Genomic DNA, 26,363 nt, shown 5'->3' on the forward strand with positions numbered 1-26,363 from the left:
CATGGTCCTGGCACAGCTTTGCTCACAGCAGCGGGCAGGAGAGCCACAGAGGGGCAATAAATGCTGGGGGGGGAGGGGGGGGGCAGGGTGGTGCCCACCCCCAGCTCATCAGGTCTGTAGAGCTGTGCTTGGGGGTGAGCTAGAGCAGAGAGAGGTTTTTGCTACTGGTTAACGTATTTTAATTAATTGTGTTCTGCTGAAATCCCTTTCCTCTTGTCCCACTGTAGCCTGTGGAGCTGTCTGACCTGAGATAACATCTGCAAGGACAAGGAAAAAAACCAACCAAACAGGCTCCAAAATCTACTGGAAACCAAAAAGCAGGGTAGCCAGGAGCAGGAGGAACCCCACCACAGTCAGGAGGGAAGGACAGAGGCTGGAGGAGTTGGCAGAGACTCGCGTTCTTGTGGGCTTCAGGGTCCGGTCCCACTGGGTGAGGATGGCCTGGCGCGCCCCCTCCCAGCGCCCGGGGCCCACCAGCCGGTACTGGTAGGGGGTGCAGGGGCCAAAGAAAATGGCGAGGGCCAGCCGGGGGTCTCTGCAGAGCAGCCGCAGCACGCTGGGCTTGGCCCCAATGAAGGAGGTGAGCTGGTCCAGGTAGGCCAGCCAATCTGTTTTGAGGACTTCATCAAAGGACAGACCAAACCTTCATGAATCAGAGAAGAAAAAGAGGTGGGAGAAGGATCGGTGTCAACAGGGCTGAGAGGAACTGGAGGTCAGATCCTCTGCATCCCTGTCATTGCTGTGTCCCGACACAACTGGGTTCCTCTTAGGAAAGGGCTGGGTGTAGGTGCAGCAGGAGCCTGGCTCTGCCTGCGCCCGAATCCTGCCCGTGACACAGCATGTGTAAAGTGATGCTGGCTCTGCTGCACACCTTTCTCATGTTGCATCAGTTGGACTTTCACTTCAACACCCACAGGTTGCATCTGCCCCCCCCCCCCTTCACCTTGGTGGACCGTTTCTAAAAGACTTTGTCAAACCATTTTTTTAGGGTTTGTGGTTTGTGTTTTTTTTAAAAAACTAGTTTTCCTTTTCTCTCTGCAGGGAAGTCACATGCAGCATGAGAAAGGCAGCACCCTTTACCTTCCCTCACATTAATTTCCACCGAGTATTGCAAAAATACATGGTAAATTAGAGAACTGCTTCCAGTTCACCTTCTCTGCAGAACTGACAGCTTTGTGCCCTTTTTTCAGTGGGCTGAAAAAAGCCATGTGTGTTTAGCCTTTTATGGTACAACAACTGTTCTGGGCAAGTCTGTATTTCACTCTTCCATACCTTTTCTACTATAGCAATCTAGGTGAACCACGGATTACTATATCACACAGTTTCCCGAGTTTATCTAATTAATAGCCTAATATTTCTTAGCCTTTGATTTGACCTTTTGCCTGCCCACTGAACCACATGCCAGTGTGCTGAGACACCTATTCTCAGTGAGCTGGATTTCCATGCTGAGATCTGAGATGATTTGTACATACATCTCGGGTTGGCTGCTTTCCCCCCCCAAATCACTTTGCATTTATTGCCATCATTTTCTTTGTCATTTTCTCTCTCAATCCTGGGGACCCTGGCACACTTTCCCAACTCCCAGGCAAGATGTAGTCTCAGCTATCCTGAATTGATTTTTTCCCATCATCAAGAGGCAAAATATGAGTGTCAAATCGAAGGTTAGGTTGGCTTGGCACAAGGGAATAAAGGGGTGGCTGGACCTGGGTGCTGCCCCCTCGCCTTTGCTGTACATGCAGGGAGCAGCTGCAGAGCACGAGCCTGCGTGTTGCTGTGCTCCAAAGTCCAGGGGCTTTTCAATCCACCCAAAAACCTTTGGTGCTCTGGAGAGCAGCTTACCATTGCAATTGGATTTTCTTGTTCTCATTTACTTCCTTCTCCATGACAGACTGAGGAGGCAGCTGACACAAGCCTAGAAGAGAGAGGAGAGCGTCCTGCAGACTTTAGCTCCTAGGAGGACTTGTGAACTCATTCAGTGATGCAAAACATGGGAAGCCCTTCCCCAGGAGGGCAGGAAAGCCTCATTGCTTGGATTTAGCTTGGCAGTGGCAGTTCTGCCAGAGACCAGCCCTCCACAGCAGTACAAATTCACCTGCACTTTTTCCTGCTCTGACAGATTTGTGCTGTCAGGGCACAGGCAGATGATGTGGGGTGAGATGGGCCGTGCAAGCCCCAGAGAGGGTCATGCCAAGGAGAAACCCCACAGCTTCCCCTGGCTCTGTGGAGGAGCCCTGATGCAGCCCTCCACACCAGCCCAGTGAGAGGTTATTATTATTACTTCTATTAAAAAGAAAGCAACACCACCCCTCCAGCAAGTTTCTTTCCTCACTCCAGTAATTACAAATAATTACTCTTGAGGGGCAATGGGACTCTTCTGGTAGTCATGGTAGAAAAACCTCCCTGTGCCTTAAAGAGCAGTGAATCCTGCCAGGATGGATCCACCACAGTATCTTAATGACAATTCTTATCTGTGCATCCAGGTTTACAAATCCATCTCTGTGCTCTGACTTCTAAAATAATTTAGAGAGAAAATACTGTCTTGAGCAACCTAGTTCAGACCATGGTCAGGTTCAGGACTGCACATCAGCTGAGTCACAGCAAGCAATGGAGCGCACACTCTTGGCTTGCAGCAAACGGGGTACAAAGTGTTAACTTAGATGCATCAGCTTACTAGGCAAAATTTAAAAAAAAAAAAGTAAGATGTAGATGTCATGAACTTGGATGTAGCTTGGAGCAAGCACGCACTTGTGTTGCTGTAGCTCAGCTAGAGTGAAATAACTTGGGAAGTCTGAGCCCTAGAAATGCTCCCTTATCCACTTCTAAGGGAGCTTCTTAGCTCTGGGGTCTCCAGGGACAGAAATCCCTCTTAGTGTATAGAGGGGACAAGAACGTGTCCAGCCTGAACTGTGTTTGGGTACACAGGAGAGCTCATGTTAGCTCTCCTACCTTTGAAGACACGGGTCACCCAGCGTGCTTGCATCTCTGACACAGGCATGATGGCTCCTAATGGCTTTATCAGCCCAAGGACAGCCAGGGTGGGCCTCTGCAGGTGGGTTGGGAACACGTATTTGTAGAGGGATGCGTGCTTGTTTTCCATCTTGACAACTGTTTCTTCTAGGAATGGGAAGGAGACATTGTAGCCTGTGCAGAAGACAACGATATCGATGGGCTCCTCCTCAGGGCAATTGTGGAAAACAACGGAGTTGTCCTTGAACTCCTTCACACTCGGCTTGATGGTAATTCTTCCTGTCAGGATGTAGCTTGGAAGGTCGTCGTTCAGCACAGGGTCACGCACCAGGCATCTGTGGAAAGCTGAGGGGCTCTGGGTGTTGGACACCACAAACAAGCCCTGCCAGTGCCCCCTCTCCTCCTCCTCCTGGGCCCTCCAGCCCCATGACCTCCCGGCATTGTTTGCTCCCAACAAGTATCCCTGCCTCCCCCCTCTTCACACACCGACACGTTTCATCCTTGCACCAATGTCATTCTGTCTCACAGCCCGAGAGACTCATCCACCTTCCACCATTCACGCAATTACTCCTTAAACCATCTCTTTTCAGAGCTGATCCATGCTTTAAGCCTCCCTCCTCCTCTTTTCCTAGGGACCCTCATGAGGAAAACTCCTCCAGTCCTTCCTGGGCTTTCCAGCATGCTCCATCTTGCACCACTTAAAGGGGCTACAGCTTCTTTTCTCCTACTGGGCTACAAACTCTCTGCTGGAGATCACCCCAGCCTAGGCGTTGGCAGCTGCATTGGTTGATGCTGGTTGCTGGAGATCTCCCCGCTGCCCACAGCACAAGCCCTGTGACACCACATAGGATGGAGCCACCAAGAAGTACCTTTTCTCTGGTTGAAGGCCATAGTTCTCATGCTTGAACCACTGGTTCGCCCTGTGGTTAATCAACCCCCATGAAAGGGGATGGGGGAGGTGGTTTCTGATCAGGCTCATAAGGCGAGTGTTGAAGACCATGTCCCACGGGTAGCCATAGTCAAACACGCGGCTGATCACCCAGGCACCTTGGCTGGTGCAAAGGGTCACCTGGGAGAGAATCAACAATTTGGGTGATGAATCCTCTTCTATGCCTTTATAAAGTAACCCCAGAGGGGCACAGCACAGACCGCTATGCAATGAAAAAGCAGTAACAGCATCTTTAAGACCTGCCAGCAGCTGATGGTGGAGGTGAAACGGGAGAGAACAACCAGCTTTCTTTCAGGGTAGGTTTTTGAACAAGAAATACAGGTTCAGAAATACTGTTTGGACACTATGCAGGGTGAAGCCGGCTGGCTCTCCCTGCAGTGATGGCCAGCTGAGCTATTGCTCCCAGCATCACCCTCCCCGCACCCCTGGGGGCAGTGGTACCTTTGCAGCTACGCGGCTGGCCTCCACTGCGATGTCCGCTCCCGAATTACCCATGCCAACCACGAGGACCCGCTTCCCCTGGAACACCTCGGGATGCTTGTACTGCCGGCTGTGAAAGTACTGGCCTTGAAACTTCTCGATGCCTTGGGGAGAAAGAAACAAAGCTTTTCATTACTCGAGAGTTTTGTAGGTTTTGTCGGGAGAACTGGTGTAAAAGCAATCCAGATGACAAGAGCAAGGAAGTGTGATCGCTTGCCACCGGGGACTCGGGGTGGTGCAGCCCTACATCCCACACACACAAGGTTGGTGCTTCCTCTCCAAAGTGGGGTCTCATGCATCCCTGCACAGCAGTGAGCAGGGACACGTGCTGGGTGGGACTTGGAAGACAGTTACGCACAAGGGCTATGCTGGTGCGGTCTTGGGATTCAGCCTTTACAAGCTGGGGATGCGAAGGTTCGGAAAAGCCAGTAAACCTCTTCTCCTGTCCTACAAGCAGCTTCAGAAACACCTGATAATGCTGATGACAAGGCAACCCTCTCTATGCTGACAGCTCGGAAGATTCATTCCAGCAGTGATGAATACAGCCCTGTCAAAGATGACGGAGCTTCACTGAGAGGACCTTGTCCCATCTCCCGTACTGCACAGTTTCTCCCAGGCTAAACCATCCTATCTTGGAAGTTTGCTCTGAAGTGGCCAGTGCCTGCAAAGGCAAAGCTGCTGAAGCATCAGGATGTATTGCTGTTCATGCCAGCATATTTGAAAAGCAGAAGCAAGAAAAGGAAGGAAACATTTTCCCTGAGGAACCGCTATCCCTTCTCCCCCCAGCCCCTGGAAGCAGGTGACCGCAGGCAGCTGCATACCATACCAGGAAAACAGTGCAGAGGGAGCAATGGCTCGGAGCAATTGCCGATGCAAACCATAATGGCATCGAAGACATGTGATGTCTGCTTCCCACCCGCCTCCGTGACCACATCCCACTGGCCCGTGGTGGCAAAGTCAGGGCGTTTCCGAATGCTGACAACAGTGGTCTGAAACATGGAAGCAAATTGGAGTCACTACTGGCGCCCAGCATGTGTGGGGAGTGGGGTAGTGCCGGGGTACCCATCACTCACCCCAAATTTGATGTGTCCCCGGAGGCTGAAGTGCTCAGCATAGCGCCGGAGGTAGTCCAGGAGTTGGGCATTGGGCAGGAACACGGAGAAGTCCTCAGGGTAGGGGAAGTCAGAGAATGCTGACATCTCCTTCGAAGTGTTGCTGATGACTGACGGGTAGAGGCTTGGCCGACCGGCCTCAATGTACTCCTGGCATAGCACCCCAGGGCGCATCAGCCGTGCACCCTGGGGTGGGGACTGTCCCCTTGCTTCCTTTCCCCTGGTCTTGCGGAGCGCAGCCAGGAGCAGTCAGCACCCAGCGAGCGCCGGCACCCCCTCCCCACCCACTGGAGCCCAGCTCAACCCACTCCCCAGCCTGCCAGGCTGCAGCTCCCGTGGGATGGGCAGGCATGGCCAACTCACCGTGTAGCGCCAGACCCCCCCGATGTCCTGGCTCTGCTCGAAGCAGGTGGGCTCCAGCCCCTCATCCAGGCAGCACTTGGTGGCTGTCAGCCCGCTGACACCCGCGCCCACCACTGCCACTCTCATCCCTGCCGTCTCCGCCGGGATCCCAGGCTGTGAACGGGGCTTAACCTGGGAGAGACCACACGGGCAGTCACCACCCTCTCGGGGAGCAGCTGCCAGCAAACCCTCCTTAGGGGGTTTCTCTATATGCCAGCCCCAAACCTTTGTTCCCTTTACCAGCATTCTGCGCTCATTTACAAGTTAGATTAAACAACTTTAAATTTTCTCTATTTTTAGATTTTTTTTTTAGTAAATCAATCCACTTTTACAGAGCACTCACCAGGCTGCTTTCAAAACCCTGTAGTTGCCGTGGAAACTCTCTTTGAAAGTATGTAGTTAAGCCACAATTCACTGCCAATTTGTATTTACAAACTATGTTTAAACTGCTCTTCTTTATCAGTCTTGCAGATATTTGTATTTTATCTTTGGAGATCTGTCCCTGCCTTTCTCAGAAAAAACCAAAGTGCAGACCAGGACTATTCAGTCTCTGCATCCCTGTCCCCAGGGTAGATGCTGCCCACCTTGGTCTGGCTCCTGAGGCTGAAGGAGGGGCTGGGGGTGTAGGGCACCTTGGCTTTAGGGTTGCTTCTGCCTCTGCCTCCCAAAGCTGCCCCCTGGGAAGGGCTGGGCTGGACAGAAGGGCTGCTGCAGGGCTGGGAAGGGCTCTACCCCGAGACTGGAAAGGCCACAGCCCCTGGGTTGACATCCAGCCCTGCGAGGCTCTCAGGGCTGCAGTGGGGATGATGGACCCGAACCCTTCTTGATAGTGCTGGGCAACGAAAACCAAGGGATGATGGCCAGGTGCCACGGCTTGGGCTGGGCATGGCCAGAGTGGGGACCACCACACCTGTGCCCTAGGGGTGCTGCTGCGACCCCTGGTTTAACCCCAGCACTGGTGGGGAGCACCCTGCTCAGCCGAGTGGTCAACCTGGCACACTAGGACTGCACTACGGCAGGGTGGCACCAGCTCCGCTGCCCCAAGAAGCGCTTTCAGCTTCCACCGGGCACAGACATTAGTGTATTCATCAGGAAATAGAAGTCTTCAGTAGAAAACGTGGGGTTGGACACTGTATTTTCTAGAAAACACCAAATTCCCTGTGATCAGTATCAGCTTTCAGTAGGGAGGCAGCACCTAACAAATACTCTGCTCTCCAATGCTGGAATGAAAACTGGACTTTTCCCTTTGTAAATGAAGAAAGTGCTAGCATAAGCTGCTCATCATTACCTGTTTTTGGGGGTTGTGTGTGTTTGCATGGTGGGAGTTAGCTTATATCAGAAATATCTCCCAGCTATGTATGCGATTTAATTCCCTACCCCTTTGCAGAGAAGCTAGAAGTAACATCCTGGAAATACTGTCTCTGCTACCCCATACCTGCTTCTGCCACTCTTTCTGTGCTGTCCTTGCAAGTATTTGTAGCAGCTAACCTTAGATGTCTCAAGCCGTGGGGTGCTCGTGTGAGGCAGGGAGGGATGGAAAGGCTTCGCAGCCCCCCAGGGACACTTACCTCCCAGCCTCGGTCACCCGCGCTGTCTCGCCGCTGCTGCTGGGAGAGCCCCTTGTGCTCCCAATTTATAGGCAAGCCGTGGTGCTTTGGCAGAGGCAGGGGAGGGCGGGCAACCCCAGTCCGGCAGTTGCACAACCAGGGTTTGCAGTGGGAGGAGTGGCTGGCCTCTCCCGCTCCTTGACCCACAGTGGTGCAAGGACGACTTGTGTGGTGGGGGGGTGGCTCCAGCTGTGGGATGGTCTCACTTGCCACATGGCTGCCTTCCAGAAGATAGCCAAAGCAGCTGATGGACAGCAGGGTTATGGCAACCAGGGCTTTGCAACCAGGGCACTTTCCAGGAAAAAAAAAAAAAAAAGCAAAAAGCAAAAAGAAAAGCAAGCTGGTTTTGCAGTTGCTGCTCATTGGCCACATGTACAGCTGCTGGTGGTGGGCAGGAGGCTCTGCATGCAGACTGGGAGAGCATGAAATGGCTGCAAACCAAGGTCCGAAGCACAAAGAAAGTGGGAATGTTGATTGAAGTATCAATGCAGGACATAGCACCCATCCAGGTATCTCACAGGGCTAAATGACCATGGAAATGCAGGGAACAAAGGTGGCTTTGGATGGGGCTTTGCCCCCAGCTACTCAATATGTTGAGGTGTGACTGGTGAGAAAGTATGAAAACTCTGCAAATGAGTGCAGCTGGACAAAGAGGCCATGGATAGAGGGCTGGGTCTTTAGGAAAAACAGTGTTTAGAAAAAAAAAAAAGTAATGTTTGTGCCATGCAGTGACAGCAGATAGTTCACAGGGGCCCTGCAGTGTGAGCGCAGGGGATGTGGTGAAAGCCTCTGGCCCCACTGAAGTATCACCATGCCACTGACAAAGGCGCTCCCAGAGTGATGGGTCCGGATTTGGTATCAGCTCTTTAAGCAGGTTGAATAACCCAGGAGGCTGCAAGTGAGGGGGAAAAAACCCCATCCAAGGTCTGCAGAACAGAGGGTGGTGAATAAAGCAGCTCCATACAACAGAGACACCTGCCCAGTGCCTGCGTTCGGATTTGCAGAGGCAACTGCAGAGCTGAGCTCCCATAGCTGGCAGCTGAAACTAGAAGTAGAAATAAGATGTGCATTCCTAACAGGGAAGGTAATTAGCCATAGGAAAAGTCTGCTGAGTTTTGTGGTGGACCCAGGCACTTGAACAAAACATGTTTGGTTTGTGGAGGGACAGGACTCACCGCCCCTGTGCTGGGAGCACGGCAGCCTGGGCTGCCACCCATCTGCAGCTCCCACAGAGAGACATCAGCCTTCTCGGGCTTCCCTGCCCCAGGATCTCCTGATGTTTCTGCCCAGTGCCTGGCTCCTGGGTTTGGCACCGGGAGCACGTCAGGTTTGGAGCTCATGCCCAGTTTGGCTAGCAGTGGCTGTGAGCAATGTGCTTGTGGGGGCTGGAGCCTGTGAAATCAAACTTATTAATTTGAATTCAGGTTTTGGACCACTGCCAGCAGCATGAAGAAACGTTCAGATTTTGTTCTCCCAGGCCAATGGGACACGGTTACTGAGGCAAATGGACAACAAGCCTTGCACATCTTTGATACTGTTGAGATTTATACAGACTATGTATCCCAGTTTTCCCTCCCACTAGACTCTTCCCTGGATGCACAAAACCTCACACCTGCAAAGATGCTTGCCAGCACTCAGCAAGAAGGAGTAGGGAATCCACAAAGGCAATTATTTTGTTCTTTGTATGCTCCTGCTTTTCTGAATTTCCCAGCAGGAATCTGGGTGACGCAGTCAGAGGGACGCTATGGCACCTCCCCAGGAGAGGTGTTTGTGCTTTTGGGAGGGCATTTCAGCGGAGCTTTCTAAAAGAACAAGTTGTGTTTTGTCACAGATGAGCCACTGGCATAGAAACAGAGCCAGATGCCTTTGCTGCAGCTCCTTACAACAGCAGTGGCTCTGGCCATCCCTGATGGGGAATCTGGTCCAGAGGTGCAGGATGAGGTGCGATGAGTGGTACCACATGACTGGGGTAGAAACATCTCCAAAGCTTCAGTGCCCTGGGATTAAAACTCACTTTCCTGTGATCTGCTCAGGCCTGTGTTTTTTCCCTCCACAGACACCCCTGCTATGATCTGGACCAGGTACACACAACAAAGTATCAGTGGAGATGGATAACGTGATAGCAGGGAGGTAATTAATGTAATTACACATGTGCATGCCCAGGGCACTGAAAAGCCCCTGGAAACATACAGGGAAATTCTTGTTGCTTTACTCACCTCTGCTGCTGGCTCGGCAGGGGTTGGCATCGTGGGACACCTGGGACCCATCTCTCCAGCTTCTCCCCAGGAACAGTCTGTGCGGAGCAGAGAAGAGAACAGACAACGCATCAGTGGGTTTTCATATGTTCTCAGGGCTGGAAAAAGCCTTCATGGCCTGGTATTCAAGCAGAGCATCCCTTGATACCCTTGGGCCAGTCCCCCTGGATTTCTTCATAGCAAAGACATAAGTGGACATGGCAGAGGAGGTCCCTGCCCCTATTTCTGAGCGAGTGTGATCTGCTGCTACCCCACTGGGGACAGAAGGGAGACCCTGCCATCACCATCGCACACACAAACTGCTGGGGAAAATGGGCTTTCACCGAGGGATGGAGCAAGGCCAAATGAGGACATGTAATTTGTGGAACTGTTTTACCACCTTCCCTCTACCCAGCCTGGGACACCTAACAGCCGGGTTTGTCCACATCCTCACATGCTGGGGCACAAGCCCTGTTAGGTGCTGGGGGTGTATCAGTCATGGAGGACCATGGGGAGAGCCAGGAGCTGTAAATAACCAGCAGTGGCTCCGGACAAGAACCAGGGATGGAATTCTCATGCGCCTGCCTGCTGGTGAGCCCCTTCTCACTTAGAGGAACAAAACTCCCTGGACCGTGGCACAAGCCTGGGCTCTGCAATGGGCTTTTTGTCCTTGAAGTAGAGGGAAGGAGAAACTTAATACATGCATTTAGTCTTAATCTGATGGGAAAGGCACCTTTGCTGCAACACTGCAGCACCGGTTTTACCACCTCTTTAAAATAACACTTCAAGCCAAGGAGGGGCAAATCTATGTGTCAACAAGCCTCAGCAGAGCCCACTTTGTTGTCTAGGCTTGTGTCAGCAGTGTTTGGCCTGTGTCATGGTGAACGAGGACAAGAAAAAGAAACAAAAGTGGATTTCTTATTAAGTCAGCCTCCAAGCAAAGCAGGGTGCTCACCATCAAGCAGCCACTGCTGCCACATGTGTTCAGGAGCTGACGGAATGTGAGGTCTGGGCTCATCAGTGAAACACTTAATTTTCTCCTCAATACTATCACTCCCTCCCCTTACTGACCAGCAGGCTTTAATCACCATTTCTTTGCTGCACATGGAGGTGAGGCTGCCTCAAAGGTGGCTGTTGCCTCCCACTGCTTCCCACAAGGCTGTGGGATGCAGCAGTCCATAAGGTGAACAGAGGCTACAAGCAGCTGATGATGGAAAAATTTATTCCCACCCCCCCATTTCTTAAAGCCTGGGTTTTGGCCCCAGAAAAATTGCTTATGCTTTGGCCCCAAGGCCAAAAAGCAATTTCCTACTTAAAAATAAGACTACAAAACCTCTACCCTAAGCAGCAGGGACTGTTTTCCTATTTACAATTCCCAGCACACAGAGGACTCTGCCAGTGACAAACACTGGCAGGACACTTATGTTTCTTTTCAATCAGAGCTAGGTTCAATATCTTGAGCTCTTCCCGAAACCTCTCAAGAGACATCCCTGTTAAGGAGACCCAAAGGATGTGCCAGAGCAGATGTGGGCTGTAGCAGCTGCTATGGGAAAGGATTCGCTTGCTAGGCGAGGAGGTCTCTGTGTGGAGGGCAAAAGTGTTTTACTCTAAAGTTTAACCTGATTAAATAAATCACCATGTTTTCCAAGTGTGTAAACTGTTGAATTTGTCGAGAGGAAGCTGCTGTCATTGTTAAACCTATTGTGTTAATAAAGCCTGGCAAACTGCAGTTTGTAGCTTCTTGGGTTTGGAGGTTTTAAAATGTATGTTTACGAGCTTCCCCAGACAACTGCTCCAGAACAACCCTGATGTTGATCCCTTGCTCCCCATGTCTTTGTACCAGGACTCAAAGTTCATAAACTCATACGCTCCCCACGTGCCATGGGAGATGCACCCAAACAATGTGCAGCACTAGGAAGGGCTTTAGACCTTCCTCAGCTCTTCTGAGTGTTAAGGGGGCTGTGTTTGTCATTTCACAGGTAATAAAATATAACTACTGAAGAGACTGTCAGAGAAAACTGGCGTTACAGTTAAGGTAACTTGTAAGCAAAAGATTACAAGGAAGAGCTGTCTGGAGAGCACATGGTTAAGACCTGCACAGCCTGACCAGAAGGTGCTTTCCTACCACCACCACTAGCTGAAGTCGTCCATCAGTCTCTGTTTTCAAAAATTTAGCCAGTGCAGCTGACTCCTTTTTCTGTAAATACTGACGGAGCTCCCAGGCTGGGCAGTTTAAGTGTTTTCAGTCCCTGCTGCCTCCCCAAGAGCCTTTCCAGGAGATGTGTGCCTGTGGCCAACGTTCCCATCCCCCAGCAAAGGGACACAGCAGCACTCCTAGTTCAGGCAGAGACATGCCCCTCCACCACCCCAGCCTCCCATCTAGAAACACTTTGGTGTATTTGTTCCCAGAAGTTAGGGGGTTTTAAGAGGCCAAACACCCCAGCACTAAGCAAGGCGCTACTCAGACCACTCAGAAGTACCTTGCTGAGGAGCCAGCACAGGGACTGTGGAGCTGTGCTAGCTCCTGTCAGCTAGTAGATCTTCCTCACCTCCAGTAGCTTCACCAGACCCTAGGAATCATAGAAACATTTATGTTGGAAAAGACCTGTAAGACCGCCAGGTCCAACTGTTAACCCAGGACTGCCAAGTCCATCACTAACCCATGTTCCTGAGCACCGCATTCTTAAACACTTCCAGGGATGGTGATTCCACCACGTCCCTGGGCAGCCTGTCCCAGTGCTTGACCGCCCTTTCAGAGAAGAAATTTTTCCTAATACCCAATCTAAACCTCCCCTGGCACAACCTGAGGCTATTTCTTCTTGTCCTGTTACTTGTTCCCTGGGAGAAGAGACCGACCACCACTGCCTACAGCCCCTGTCAGGCAGCTGTAGGGAGTGATCACACCCCCCAAGCCCCCTCCTCTCCAGGCTGAACACCCCCAGCCACCCCACCCCCCCCCCAGCCTGGTGCCCCATCCCCCACACATCCCCTCCCCCTGCCCGTCCCTGGACACGCTCCAGCCCCTCGGAGCCCCTCCGTGTCCCTCCGGCAGCGAGGGACCCAAAGCTGAACCCAGGGCTCCAGGGGCGGCCCCAGCAGTGCCCAGCACAGGGGACAGTCACTGCCCCAGCCCTGCTGGCCACGCTGTTTCTGACACAAGCCAGGGTGCTGTCGGCCTCCTTGGCCACCCGGGCACACCGCTGGCCCATGCCCAGCCGGCTGCCAGCCCCCCCGGCCCTTCCCAGCCCCCTGCCCCAGCCCGCAGCTGCCGGGGGCTGGTGTGACCCACAGGACCTGCCTGTTTAACCTGGAGATGTTCTCCTTGTTGAATCCTGGAGACGGGATGGGAAGGGACCTCAGGAACATCTGAGCCATCTTCCCATTCAAAAGCAGCTCTAACTGACCTTGACCACATAGAGAACCTCCATGGGCTTCCAGCCAAAGACAGGCTAAAGGATTTGGGATCAGCCCCTCCAGTGAGGTGTAGGCTGGGTCCCAGGCACCAGCATCGCTGCTGGGCTGTGGACAGGCCAGCTGCCTCCCTGGCTTCCCACCTTGCAGCTGCTCAGCTGGTATTATTCTGCACATAACTTCCCCATCTGGTACACATGCAGCTTGTTAACCCTGCTCATAGATATGTGCCTGTAGCAGCACTCCATAAACAGCTCATACAGACTCCAGCAGGACAGATGGATGTATATGGTGACTGACACCAACCATCACAGCACCAAAAATGGCCAGGTCCTCCTTCCCATTAGTTTCGGTGACAACAACCCACTGGTGGGTGGTTGAGGAGCCCTGGAATTTTTCCTTTTCTTTATCCTGATGACCACAGTCTGAAAGCAAACCATAGCAAATGCATCTGTTGGGAGTCCCCACACCCTGTGCGATGCCACTGCGGAACAGGCAGAGCCGAGTGCTCAGTTGTGCTTCCCATCCTCACTTACCTTAAAATAATGGAGCCAGCTGTGAGTCATGAGCCAGCTCAGGCCCTCCTGGCTTGTGTCCCTTGAATTTGGAGGAGTTCTGGAAAACAAGCATTTACTGACCCACATAGGTACAGAGAGCCCAACCCCGGCAGCACAGTGCATGGAGCAGGCACTCCCCGACACCAATGCTTCTGCCTCCCACCATTTCAGCAAGCTCTGGGCCGTGGGAGGCAGAATGGGCTGGCAAACTGGTCCTTGCTGAGTGGAATACTTGCTCCAGCAAATCAATAATAACAATTGTGGCATTTGGCCTGCAGGCCATGGTGCAGGTTCACTTGATCTTCACCCAGCAGCTGGCCTCAGTGTTGGCATCCCCAAGGCGTCCAGCAGTAGCAATGTCATGAAATGCTGGCTAAAATCCTGGCTTTTTGGAGCAAGCTGGTAATGGGTTAAAGTATCATGGGGTGGTTACTGCTTCTGCACATGTAAAATAATTATTTGAATAGCAGAGCAGGGCGGAAGCTGGTGTAAAAGGAAAGGTGGGACACAACTTTGCTCTGCAAAGGACTACCCCACGGTGCCCTCATTTGGAGAGAGATGCTGTGGGGTTTGGTGGATTTATACACATGAGAACAGCTGCAGAACCAGCAGTGGGGTACAGCTTCCCCACGATCCAATGGCCAGCAGTAACACCCCGTAACACTGGGGAAGAACAGTGCAGCCAGCGTGCTCTCAGCAGACCTCATGTCTGATAACGATGAGGTCATTCAACTGCTTTGCGGGTGTAAGCCAGCCCCAGAGCACCTTTGTGGCAGCCTGACCCACATCCATCTATTGTTCGCACCCGGGGAAGGAGGGCTGACGTGCCAGCACCCCATAAACCCTCTTCATTCATTCCCTGACATCATCTTTTCTTGCCTTGTTGGCACCCTAACACCTCCCCAGTGCATCCCACAGCTCCCAGCGTCACTGGCTGCCTCTCTTCCCCGCTGCCCTTTCTTTCATATAACCTGGTGCTTTGGCTTCCAAAAGCTCTTCTTCCAAAAAGCTGTTCAAGCCAATATTTTGAAACACAGGGTAGAAATATAGTGCAAGTAGTGTTCTAGGTTATATATTAAAATACCAAGTAGAAGGTGGAACAAAGGTAATCAGCCTAAAAGATGACATCTTAAAAAATACTCCATTACCCAGATTCCAGCATGCTCAAAAATCATCTAATTTGCTTTCACATAAATGTCCATTATGTCTTTTTTCTTTTTTTTTTTTTCCTAAATGTAGCAAGACATTATCCCTCCTAAGATGCTCTGACAAAGATTTAATGCTGACATTTGTCATGGCTTAACCCCTGCCAGTAGCTCAGCCCCACACAGCCACTTGCTTACTCCCCCCTGGTGGGATGGGGAGAGGATCGGAAGGAAAACAGTGAGAAAACTCATGTGTTGAGACAAGGACAGTTTAGCAGGTAAGTCTAAAGCTGGTGCACAAGCAAAGCAAACCCAGGAGTTCACTCACCGCTGCCCATGGCAGGCAGGGGCTCAGCCACCCCCAGGGGAGCAGGGCTCCAGCACGTGGGACAGGGATATGGGCAGGCAGACAGCATCGCTCCGAGCATCCCCCTTCCTCCTCCTTCCCCCAGCTTTATATGCTGAGCATGACGCCATACGGCATGGGCCATCCCTTTGGCAGTGCGGGTCAGCTTCCCGGCTGTGTGTCCCCCCAGCTCCTTGTGCCCCCCAACCCGCTCACTGGTGGGTGGGTGAGGGGCAGAAGATGCCTTGGCGCTGCGTGAGCGCTGCTCGGGGTAATGAAGGTTATCGTCCCTGTGTCACCGACACTGTTCTCAGCACAGAGCCAAGGCACAGCCCGTAGTAGCTACTGTGGAAAAAAATTTAATTCTATTCCAGTCAAAACCAGCACACTCCTGCAGCAGATGGGTTTTGCAGGGATCAGCTGAGCTGCTGGGTGCCTCTCAACCCTTTGGTGTCAAGAACCAGGCTTGGGTCAAGCTTGGGTGTTGAGGATGTGGCAACACCGGTTCCCCTGTCCTTGAAGATGTTCAGTGATACAGGAGGGGCTTTTCAGCCCCACCACAGGGACTTCATTGATATCTGCCATGGGCTGAAAAATGACCCCCTGCCCCAGTGAAAAGCACCCCATGTTTCTCTGAACACCTTGACGTTCAGCTGCATCACCACCATGCCGCAGGCAATGCAGCTCGGAAGGTGGTCCTTGAGTACCGGCTTCTTGTGGGAAGTTCTGCGAAGGCAAAGGTGGTGGGGCTGGCACAGGGGTGCCTTCTGCTGGCAGCCCAGGATGGGCACAGTTCAGTCCTGTCCGGAACCAGCACCCCTGGGGGTCTGGGGATGGATGACCCATGCATACCTGTTCAGTGCCTCTCACATGCAACCAGTCACTGAGCACCCTGGAGAGCTTGTTCCCCAACCACGTCTGGAAACAAGTGATGACCAGCATGTCTCAGGGGTAGCCATTGTCTCAGAGGTGGCTCATCACCTAGGACCCACTTGAGGAGCTCAGGTAGACCTGAGGGGACAGCCAGGTAGGGGTGCGCTGCTCCTGCGATGGCTGTGAGCCCCCAGGGCTGTTGTATGGAGGCGGTGGCCTGTGCTCGAGCAGATGGGGGGACCCCCTTTACCCAGTGGCTCTATACCTGTGACACAACGGTGCTGGGTGCTGAGCTCCATGGCAATGTCACAGCCAGAGTTGCCCAAGCCTATCACCAGCACCTTCTTCCCTCTGAACTTCTCCAGCCTCTTGAACTCCCAGCTATGGAAGCAGCAGTCTTTAAACTTTTGTATTCCCAAGGAGAACAGAAAAGGTCATAATTCACTCCAGGAATGAAAAGGAGAGGCTGTGCTGGCCTTGAGATCTCTCCTTCCCACAGATGCTGATGGAGCATCTGTCTGGGCATTTCTCACAGTAGCAGGTGTCTCCTGGGATGCTGCAAACCCATAGTTGGATGAGATCTGTCTCTATCTTCATTCAGTATTTAAGCAGAAAGAGTGTGCAAGCACAGGATACCTTTGCACGGTATTTCTGTACCCCAAAAGGGTACTACTGCAACCCCAACACCACCCCGAGGCACCTGGACAACCACACTCCATCCATCAGTATGGCTTTACAACCTTGCAAACAACAGGGAAGCAGCTTTCGTTTTTAAAAAGAGAACATGGCAAAGGACCTAAGGGGAGCATTCCTGACCATCCAGTGCCTCAGGCTTGTGTCCTCCCAACAAACCCCCAGCACCAAATATCTCTTGCCAGAGGGAAAGTTTTTCCCAATAACATGCCTGTACGTAAGGAGGCAAAGGCTATCAGGTAACACACGTGACACTTGTATCAGAAATCATGGGAAAATGCCAAAAAAGTGTTTTACAAAATCCATTTATGAAAAATCTTCTGTTAAAGAAAATGCCATGAATTATTTTTTCCCCCAGGAAAGATTAGCATTACCTCTAGTAAAAACTCCCCTGCTTTGATACAGTTTGGATACAGAGTCTTTTTTTTTTTTTCAAGAAACAGGTTTTGGTTTCTTGGATGGATTCTATCCCCCAACATATTGCTTTCAAGGAAAACACTCTTTTTTAATGCTGAAAAGGTGCTCTTTTTATTTTATTTTTTTCTTTGTGGGGACAAACTGTGATGGAAGGTATTTGCTTGGCTGTATCCCAGCAGATGAATTACACACATACAGCTTACCTGGGAAGGTGGTGAGGGGGAGGTTTGGGTAGACATGATGCCCAGAGCAAACCATAACAGCATCAGAACCTGCCAGCTCTTCCTTCCCACCTCCCTGGGTCACCAGCTCCCACCGCTCCGTCACAGAAAAGTCAGGGTGTTTCTTAACCTTGGTGGCCAGGGTCTTCAAGGAAACAGAAAGAGATGACTGGGTGGCTGCAGAGCAGATCAAGAGGTTTAGTGAGTCAGTGGGATTCAGAGGTGCTGGGAGCTGGGGATGTTTGCCCCTGTGATTTCGTGCTGGGGAGTGACAGAGAGAGGAGCTGATGTGGCCTGCTTTAACAGAACCAGGAAACTATTTTTTTTCCTTCCCGTAATATTTTCTCCCAGGATTTTCCCTGTGGCAGGGAGACCCTGACACCAAGGCGATGTCCCTCCTGCCCAGGTCCCCTGGCTACTCTCTGCCCCTCTCCACTCCAGGCTTTTTACCTTGAACTGTACTTGCTGGAGGAGGTCGAAGTGCTCCGTGTAGTTGCAGATGCGCTGCTACTCTGGTGTAGCGCATGTACCAGGGGTGATCATTGGGGATGGGGAAATCAGAGTAATGCATTGTCGCTTTGCAGGAGCTGGTGAAGACTACGCAGTAGATGCTGGCTCTGCCTTCCTCTGCCTGGTCCTGGAGGGAGAGGAGTGGGAATGTGTCCTGTTAGAGAGGACATGACCCCCACCTGTCCTGAAGCCCATCTCCTTCAGATACCATCACACCCTGTCAAAACCATCAAGTACAATACCCAAGTAAACCCCCCATGAGCACAGAAGTGTCCTAAAAGGCTGGGAGGAGATTCTGCATTGCCCAAAGCATTTAGGAGCCAGTGACATGCACATCTGCCAGGGAAAGTGGAAACCTCAGGACAAGGAAGTGCTGTGACACACCATGCCAGAGCCTCCCCACTGCAGGTACAGAAAGCATCAGAAGGTCAGGTGTGACACAGCAACACACAAAACATTACAGGAGACAAGTACTGCGGGACCTCCCAGTGCTTCCTCCCGGTCTGCCCGTAAAGCTTCCACAATCCCACGGGTGCTGCTGGACGTTGCTCTGTTGTGCTCATGGTCTTGGCAACGGCACAGGCAAAGGCAGAAGCCCAGCCAGGCACATTTCCTTTGGCACGGGGGCTCACCTGCCTGTGCTTTATGCAACCATGGGGCAAGTGTGGCTGGGGACACAGCCAGAGGCTTGTGTCCACCACTAGCAATGCCCATGCCAGCCAGCCATCATCCTGCTGACATTTAGAAGGACAAGACACGGGAGATATGCCAAAACCTCCAAGGTGCCTGGGCTACTCCTGCCCAAAATGGCCAGCCCCATGCACTGCCCTGTCCCCATCAAGGGAGCACCTGCTATGTCTGCCTTGACACCTGGCACTTAACAGCACAAAACACAGGTAGTGCATTTCCCTTTCCTGATGGCTTTGATGCCAGGACAGAGCTAGGAAAATTGCAGTGAGGTTTCAGCACTGTAGAATTCATACTTGGGGTGGCCAAATGATTACCAGCTTGCAATGAAAAAAAAAAACCAACACAAAACCCCCAAAATAAAACCATAAACACCTAAGTGTTGTTTTGGTTTTGGGTTTTTTTTTTTGTTGTTGGTGTTTGTTTTTTTTTATTTTCCCCTTTGACGGTGATATTCTGCTCTGAAATTCTCCATCATAAATATAAAAAAAATACTCCTCCAGAAAGTCTGGCATTCCCTGGAGCCCTCCCCAGAAGAGACAGAAAACACATGGCCCATGTTTTAAGATGAATCAAACATTTTAGGTCACCCAGAACAGGCTTTCTGCCCTTCCTCTGTGCCCCAGGGTTTAACTCATTTGAGCTCAACTCCCACCCCAATAGCACCCTGAGCCGCTCCTGCAACTGCAGTTGCACCCCAAATCATCCTTTTGGTCCCAGCCTGCCAGCAGGCACATAATACAAGATGACTCTGGGTCCAGCATTCTTAATTATTCATTCGGGCTCCTTTTTGGCTCTGTGGTGCTTGGCCACTATGTAAAAGCATGCTGAGAGCTATCCTGAGCAGCAGGGAGTGCTCCCCAAGGTGGAGTGATTGCTGGTGACCCCGCAGGTTGACCCTTGCATGACCTGAAGACCTGCATTTCAGAGCCATCCCTGTCCCCCTGGGTTTTGAGGGGAGCAGGGGCATGTCCTCGGTGCAGCCCCAAGGGGTTAGCTGGGGGTTGGCATTCAGAGGAGACTTGGCTCAGCAAGCCACAGGACAGCCAGACTGTCCCCAAAGCTCAGGGAAGGGACATGTATTGAGCCAGCCAAGCCTTCCCACACACAGCCATGGGAGCAGAGCCAAGCAGGTGCAGGCACACCAGGAGCAGCCGGGCGCAGCCTCCCAGCCCCCAGGTTTCCCCAGCCAGCTCTGAAATCAGGCAGCCAAAGCCACTCGCCGTGTAGCGCCAGGGCCCTGCAACGTCCTTGCTCTGCTCAAAGCCGATGGGTTCCAGCCTCTCTTCCAGGCAGCACTTGGTGGCCACCACCATACACTACACCGTGCCATCCTGCCTGCCCGGGAAGGCAGCTGGGGCAGAGCAGAGACTGGCCAGGCATGCTTGCCCAGGTGGGTTTGCAGCCCCCAGCAGTGCCCCAGAGGAGTGGGGCTGTCCACCTCCTCCCCAGCACAACTCCCCCAGCACCTTAAATAGCCCAGAAGGTTTCTTGCTGATCCTCTCTCTCCTGCTTCCCACACAGCCCCCAGGTAGGTGTGTAGGAGTTTTGGGGAGGAGGGAAGAGCTGAGGCTTCCCCTCGTACCCAGGGGCTCTCTGGAGGAGAGAAGCAGTGCTTGGGAGGAACTCCCCAAATGAGCAAAGCTCTTCCATGCATCATTGCACGGGAGGCAAGGCCAGCGCCAAGGGGTTGTTTCAACACGTGGCTTGTGCTGCTTGGACTTTAGCAACCCCAGAGCTGTAACGTGAGAAGGAGCTGTGGGCAGAGACCTCCTAAATTAGGAAATAAAATGTTGGGATAACTTATTGCAAGATAAGAGCCCCAGGTTGCTGTGCAGCAGCAGCCACCTCTGGCCTGTGGGATGAGCAGCATCACTTATACACCCACACACACCCCTCTCCAAAACAGCACGGCGATGTCCATGTTATCCGGAATGGCAGGTAGTAACAGGCTGCCCAACCTCACCCCATCCTTCCACCCCAGCACTGCAGTTATCCCCCGGCACAGAGGGCAGCTAGCAGTGCTACCCCAGGGACAAGCTACTGTCCCAATTCCCATTCCAAGCATCCGATCACTTTCCCACCTTCTGATAACTGGGACAAGTGTGTTTCAGAGGACAACTGCAGGGAAGGGCAAAGCACAGGCAAGTGCTGAGGAGTCTGTTTGCAAATCCCAATCCATCTCTGCACTCTTCATCTAAGTCTCATTGTATGAGTTCATCCATCAAATCCCTGCCTCCAGAGGGGTCCCGGGGGAGAGCCGTTCAGCTGGGAGTGCGCCTGTTCAAAAGCCTACAGCACACAGTTGCTGGAGCCGCTAAAGCTTTCTAAGCTGGGCTGTTAATTCATGCTAAATTGACTTGAAATAAAATAGAACAGAGAATGCCAGAAAAATGATTGAATGACCAAACTGGAAAAGAATGAAATCGCTGATTTTTCCACTATCTGCCAAATTGGTTGGGCTTTGCAAGGGATAGGCTTTGGAGCCATGGTTAAGTTGACTTAATACAAATAAACTGGCAAGGTGGCTTTACGGATTCCCAACCTAGAGGTGGTGTGGATCCTCTCCTGCAGGACACAGCCTGGAGGAGAACTTCTACGAATTAAAACGTTTGCCAGGAAACGGCATCCAGGAGCAATGCATAGCAGGAGAGCACACCCTGGCATGGGGATAGAAAAGATCAACCCAGGGCAGAAGAAGGGGAACAAAGGTGCAGGAAGAGTCAATCATTTACCTGGAGTGACACAGCTGTCAAGCATCTGAAAGAGGAAAAGGCCATGGACCTCTTGACTCATCATTTATCAGCTGCCTTCTTCCTCAAAAGAGAAAAAAAAAAAAATTTTGACAATTTTTCCCCCTTCTCTAAAAAGGGGAAAAAGGGAAGGAGAACTACAGCCTTGGGAAGGCAGAGCAAAGGAGAAAAGCTTAGGTGTTCAAAAATTCCTGGGCACAAGAAAGAAACCAGGAGTTTCAGCGTTTCTAATGGCACTAGAGGTAGTTCTGCCCAACATCTGCAAACTCTTGTTTGGCTTTTTATAGTATGCCATGGGAAAGCAAGAGCATCAGAGGGCTCCTGACCTCCAAAAGAACAAGAATAGTTGGGGGCAAGCAGCCTGACCTACGGAACCCTGCCTCCTTCCAGCCCAGAGCTGCCTGGCACCAGCAGCACGGCTTATGCTGGCCCAGGCTTCTTGCCACGCTTGGAGGGGCGCCACACGGCAACCGGAACCCTACTGCAGGCAACCTGCCAAGACAGGAGCCATGAGAAGCTGATGGCACAGTTCACCTTGGTGACCCCAGCCCCATGCACAGCTTGTGTGATTGCAGCTCTGCTTGTCCTGGCTGCTGCCCCAAGGGACATGTCTATTCATTAACTGGGGGCCAGTGGCAGATTGTGGGAAGCAGTCACGGGCCACCACAGCTGGTCCCCATGCAGCCTCAACCCTCCTGCTGGCTGCAGCAGCAAAGAGTGAAAAATCCTCCAGTTTTGATCCCTTTGCTGCTGCAAAGGCTCCCCGAGGCAGCAGCCGGAGGGATGCCCAGCACACAGCCCGGCTGCAAGGCTGGGCAGCATGAGCCCGTGTGCTGCACCAGGCTCCGTGGCGCTGGATGTGCCACAACACCCACAGCAAGAGCCAGCTGCTTCCCCAGGGAGCCTTTCTGTGGGGACAGCTGGGAACAGCAAGAGCTCCCACTGTACCAAAGGAGAATAAACCCCGGCACAGCAGGTTGACCCACTGGGCAGGAGCAGCCTTCAGCCTGGCTGAGGCTGCATCCTGGGGACTCCTCTGACCTTGCCAGAGAACCCTGGGCTCCCAACTTTTTTGGCAGCTAGGGATGAACCGAACTTGCCATGGGTGCTTCTGGCCCAGCTGGGGACTGATGGGGCCCCACATTCCACAGGTGCCCATGGCTCCTGTAGGGCCAGCGGTAGCCCTCTCCTCCTGCATCCCTGGAGCTCCCCTCAGCCCTTTGATGTGCAGCTACATTGTTCAACCATCTCTGAAGTGTGAAATGAGAAACACCCGGTGTGTGCGGGGAGGCTGTGCAGAGCCCTCCGGAGCAGCCAGCAGCGCTGCAGCAGCCACGGCCGGTCAGGGGACAATAAATCCCCAGCTGGAGCTACACAAAGTGAGACAGTAAACAAGAATGTTCACCTCGCGTTTGCTCTATGCTAATTGCGTCTGAGCTCTTCCCCAGCTGGCTCTTGTTTTTCTTGAATGCAACTAAAGATATTTTTCATTCGCTTTTCCACACTCCTCTTCCCCATTTTAGTTTGGGAGCAAAACCCTCCAGGACAGGGCTGCTGGAGTATTCCCCTTAGGTTTGAGGCTGATGGATGGAGGGCCCCAGGGGAGGCTAAAGCCTTTCTGTGGGGGAGCAAATGTAACAGCATCTCTGCTCTCCTTAACCCCTCCATCAGCCATGAAAACTGGTTTTGCCATTCCCTAGGGGGCCGTTCTGATCCGCAGCCTTTCAGTAGAGGTGGGAGTTCTGAGGGCATTGCTCACCCTCCGCTTCCCAGCTCACCACTCGCCTTCCCAGACAAGGACAAACCAACCAAAAAACTCACCGTGCCTCCCATGAGATCTTTTTTACGTACAGCAGCTGCAACAGGATAACATCTCACTGCATCTGCCTCAAGGACATCTGTCCTTTACACCCTTTCCCCCCACAGTACCACCCAGCCTTGGAGCTTGGTGTCCTGCAGGCCTCCACTCCATCTCCATGCCCTTTCTGGGACTCATCCTTATGCAGAGCCTCTCTCCATCCTCCTTCATTTTTCCTCCTCTTCCCACGTGCTATTTTCTAGAGGTGCTGTCTGGAAGCAGGCAGGATCCTTAGAGCACTCAGAAACTGCCAAGAGCATCACCCGATAGTGACGACTTCATGGGAAGGCAGAGCTGCCCCACCACAGCATAAGCTGCTTGAAGGTACCTGGCTTTCAGGATATCACGTAGCATCATCCTTTCCTTGGGCAATCACCTGGCATGAAGGGGTTCAATATTTATCTGGCTTCTACTCTGCTCCAAGTCTTACACAGCCCAGTAGGGAGGAGCAGAAACTCACAAGGACACTGCAACCCAGGCGAGGCGCAGCTCCAGCCGGGGCTGCTGCCACACTTGCAGTGACTGCTGCAGCCTGCGTGGGGCCAGAGGCACTACAGACATGGACAACCCACGCAATCTGCTCCCAAATGTGGGAATTGTCCCAATGGTTACTCTTCCATCAAGAAATCCCTTTCTCCTGACTGCTTCTCCTACCACTGCCCTGTCGATGTTTCGATGCCCTAGGGAAAAGGCTGTCCTCCAACACAAACAGGTGAGCCTTGCTTGGAGCCCCAAGTCTTGCTGAGGTCCCAGGCTGGGACTGCAAGGTTTGAGCTGTTTTTCCACATACCCCTGCCAGAGAAGGAACAAACACCACCTTTGTTCAGCAAATAGGACACCAGCAGCTCAAGTCTTTGCACAAAACTGCTCCAGGATGCTTTTTGACCATGCACCTACCTGGAACAAGTTTTGTGGACTTAAGGATCACATCATTGCTGCTGCCTTAATCACACTTTCCCTTTTGTCTTCAGGGGAGAGGCACCCAGCAGAAGCCATCTGATTTAACCACTCAGGAGCAGGAATGCAGCGACTACCCCCAGCAGCGACTGCACCTGAACACTGAACACGATGTTTGTCCTCTACTCATGCCTTCCAGCCCTGGTGGCATGGGATGAGTTGAGTTGCAGGTTGCCATCCCTGGGTTGAACTGCTGCATTTTTGCTCAGGTGCTTCATGGAAAGGCAAGGATCCCCTCTGCATTTCTGTAGAGAAATTTGTGGAGGTTTAAGACATTCAGTGGGACGAAGGCTGCAAAAGAAGGAACGCTAATCAAGCCCAGCAACTCCAGTGCTGCATTTCCATGTGGGCAGCTCTTGTCCCATCTCCTCCAGTGCGGATCACAAGACCCAGGGTGCAGGCTGGTGCAAACCCAGACTCTGCAAACCCTCCTCATGATGCTACTTTGGCCAAGGGCTGGTGGGATGAGGCAGTGCTTTGGAGCCAGAGGAGATGGGTTCTTGCAAGCTGGGTATCTTCAACACTAGCCTGGCTGCTTCCTCCAAGACAGAGCAGGAGCAAAACATTCAACCAGGTCCTCATGCCTGGCCCTCCCAGGGCACAGCACAAGCTCCCGTTTCTCTTTGCAGGCCACTGCTGCTCCCCAGCAGCCAGAGTCAAGTTACCTCATTATGGTTTTAGGGCTGCTAATTGCCTGTTACAAGAAGCCCACCTGAAGACAATTCTCCTCTCCAAAAGACTGTTCCAGCCCTGAGGACCTGCTCAGGGGATGATGTCTGGGTGCAGCAACCCAGCTTCACAGCACCCTCCCCAGCTGCGGGCCAGGGATTTTTACTGGTTTCTCCTCACCATGCACAAATTGGTTGCAGACATGGTCATTTGGGAGGGATGCCAAGGGAGAAGCCATGCAAACCCTCCAAGAAGCACCCAGCTCGCAGCAAGCCCACCTGTGGGGTGGAAGGAAAGCAGAAGGCTGCAGGTGGGATTGTGTCCCAGTTCTCCCCAGCCTGGGACTAGACCAAGTGCCAAGGTCCCACCCTGCCATTGGGTGGGCTAGAGGGATGCTCCCCACCCCAAGAGCTCCTGACCCAACTGGCGAAAAGGCTTCGCAGCCTCCAGAGCTGCTTGGAGCAGGGGCCAGGGGAAGCAGGCTCCCTTAGAGAACAGCCCACAAGTCCTAACCTCGGCCAGGCAGGTACTTCGAGCTTCATGTACAGGTGATTTTGGACTAGAAGGGAGGAAAGAGCTTCAAATAGTGGAAAACAGCTCCGGGGAGAGATGGTCCTACTGCCTCAAGCCAGGCTGCTCAAGCCCCAGCTCCCGGGGAGAAGCTGTTAAACAGGAATATCAGCTTTCTTTGCAAGGGAGATTTTTAGCCTTTATGCTTATTGTGAAGGGGGAAGGAAAAAAAAATAAAAATAAAAAGGACCCTTTTCCACCTTTACGCAAAGCCTAACGCTCATCTCTAGCTCCCCCTTGTGACGCCGGTGTGCAGCCTGCTTTAAACCTGCCTCGGGTAAAGCCTTGCCAAGCGGTACCCTACTGTCACCACGGAGGATTTATAGCTCCCAGTCACATGCTGGAATTTCTTAACACACATATAAAGCAAAATGTCTCCAGATGCTTAAAGGGGCATTGGCATCACACACACGATCCAGTTTGTCCAGTTTCTGTCCCAGGCAACCTGGGAGAAACTGAATCTACAGGTGAAATCCTGCTGCCTTTCCCATTCAAAGTCTGGATCTATAGCACAAAAGCCCACTTTGCATCCCGGTTTTCATATCCACACTCGCGTTCCGGCTGGCTCTGCCCTTTTGGGATGCTCAATCACCGCCAGGGAAGGCAGCCCAAGGGAGCTGCCCCAGCCTGAACAGCTAGCCTACATTTTATTTGCCCTGTAGATTGCTTTCTCCAAGTTGTATTTGGTCACGTACCCCTTGACTCTGTGAGCTGTTTTATGTATTTATGTATTTTATAACTTCCTCATATCATATACGCAAAAGCAATATCCCTACTACTGTCTTTATGCTCATATTATTTATTCTTCTCACCTTTGCAACCTTAACCTGTCTGTGCTTCCCATGTCCCGTTCCCAGACAGTCCGAGTGATCAGGCTGGTTTGGAAGTGACAGCACCAGATTCACCACAGTACAAAGCGAAATGCTTTGACCAGCATGTATGCAA

The 26,363-nt window shown here is 52.3% G+C and overlaps 1 protein-coding gene across 10 annotated transcripts; it reads right to left on the reverse strand.

Annotated features, from left to right (window-relative positions):
• Positions 1-287: 287 nt before the first annotated feature.
• On the reverse strand, positions 288-20,316 carry LOC130157142 (flavin-containing monooxygenase 1-like). 10 transcript variants are annotated; one of them, XM_056356381.1, is made up of 13 exons: positions 17,865-17,954; positions 13,699-13,777; positions 12,232-12,321; positions 11,170-11,331; positions 7,479-9,786; positions 5,872-6,042; positions 5,470-5,658; positions 5,223-5,385; positions 4,358-4,500; positions 3,837-4,036; positions 2,947-3,302; positions 1,840-1,912; positions 288-643 (listed from the first exon to the last, which is right to left on the reverse strand). In XM_056356381.1, exons 5-13 carry the CDS (start codon positions 7,887-7,889, stop codon positions 301-303), a joined length of 2,049 nt encoding a protein of 682 aa, XP_056212356.1. In that variant the 5' UTR covers positions 7,890-9,786; positions 11,170-11,331; positions 12,232-12,321; positions 13,699-13,777; positions 17,865-17,954; the 3' UTR covers positions 288-300. The 10 variants fall into 10 exon arrangements, with proteins under 10 accessions (XP_056212356.1, XP_056212359.1, XP_056212362.1 ...); XM_056356384.1 differs by lacking the exon at positions 13,699-13,777 and having other exon boundaries at positions 17,865-17,882; XM_056356387.1 differs by lacking the exons at positions 11,170-11,331; positions 17,865-17,954 and having other exon boundaries at positions 7,479-8,909; positions 9,734-9,810; positions 13,699-15,283.
• Positions 20,317-26,363: the final 6,047 nt, after the last annotated feature.

This window comes from Falco biarmicus, chromosome 11, assembly GCF_023638135.1.
Source record: "Falco biarmicus isolate bFalBia1 chromosome 11, bFalBia1.pri, whole genome shotgun sequence".
NCBI lineage: Eukaryota > Metazoa > Chordata > Aves > Falconiformes > Falconidae > Falco > Falco biarmicus.

Excerpts from the sequence above, each read along its gene's own strand:
- LOC130157142 (XM_056356381.1), bottom strand. The coding sequence starts at position 7,889 with ATGTGGCCAATGAGCAGCAACTGCAAAACCAGCTTGCTTTTCTTTTTG. Across the intron at positions 4,037-4,357 it reads CCAGCCGCGTAGCTGCAAAG|GTGACCCTTTGCACCAGCCA; the intron begins GTACCACTGCCC and ends ATTCTCTCCCAG. Across the intron at positions 3,303-3,836 it reads GGCCTTCAACCAGAGAAAAG|ATGCCTGGTGCGTGACCCTG; the intron begins GTACTTCTTGGT and ends AGCTTTCCACAG.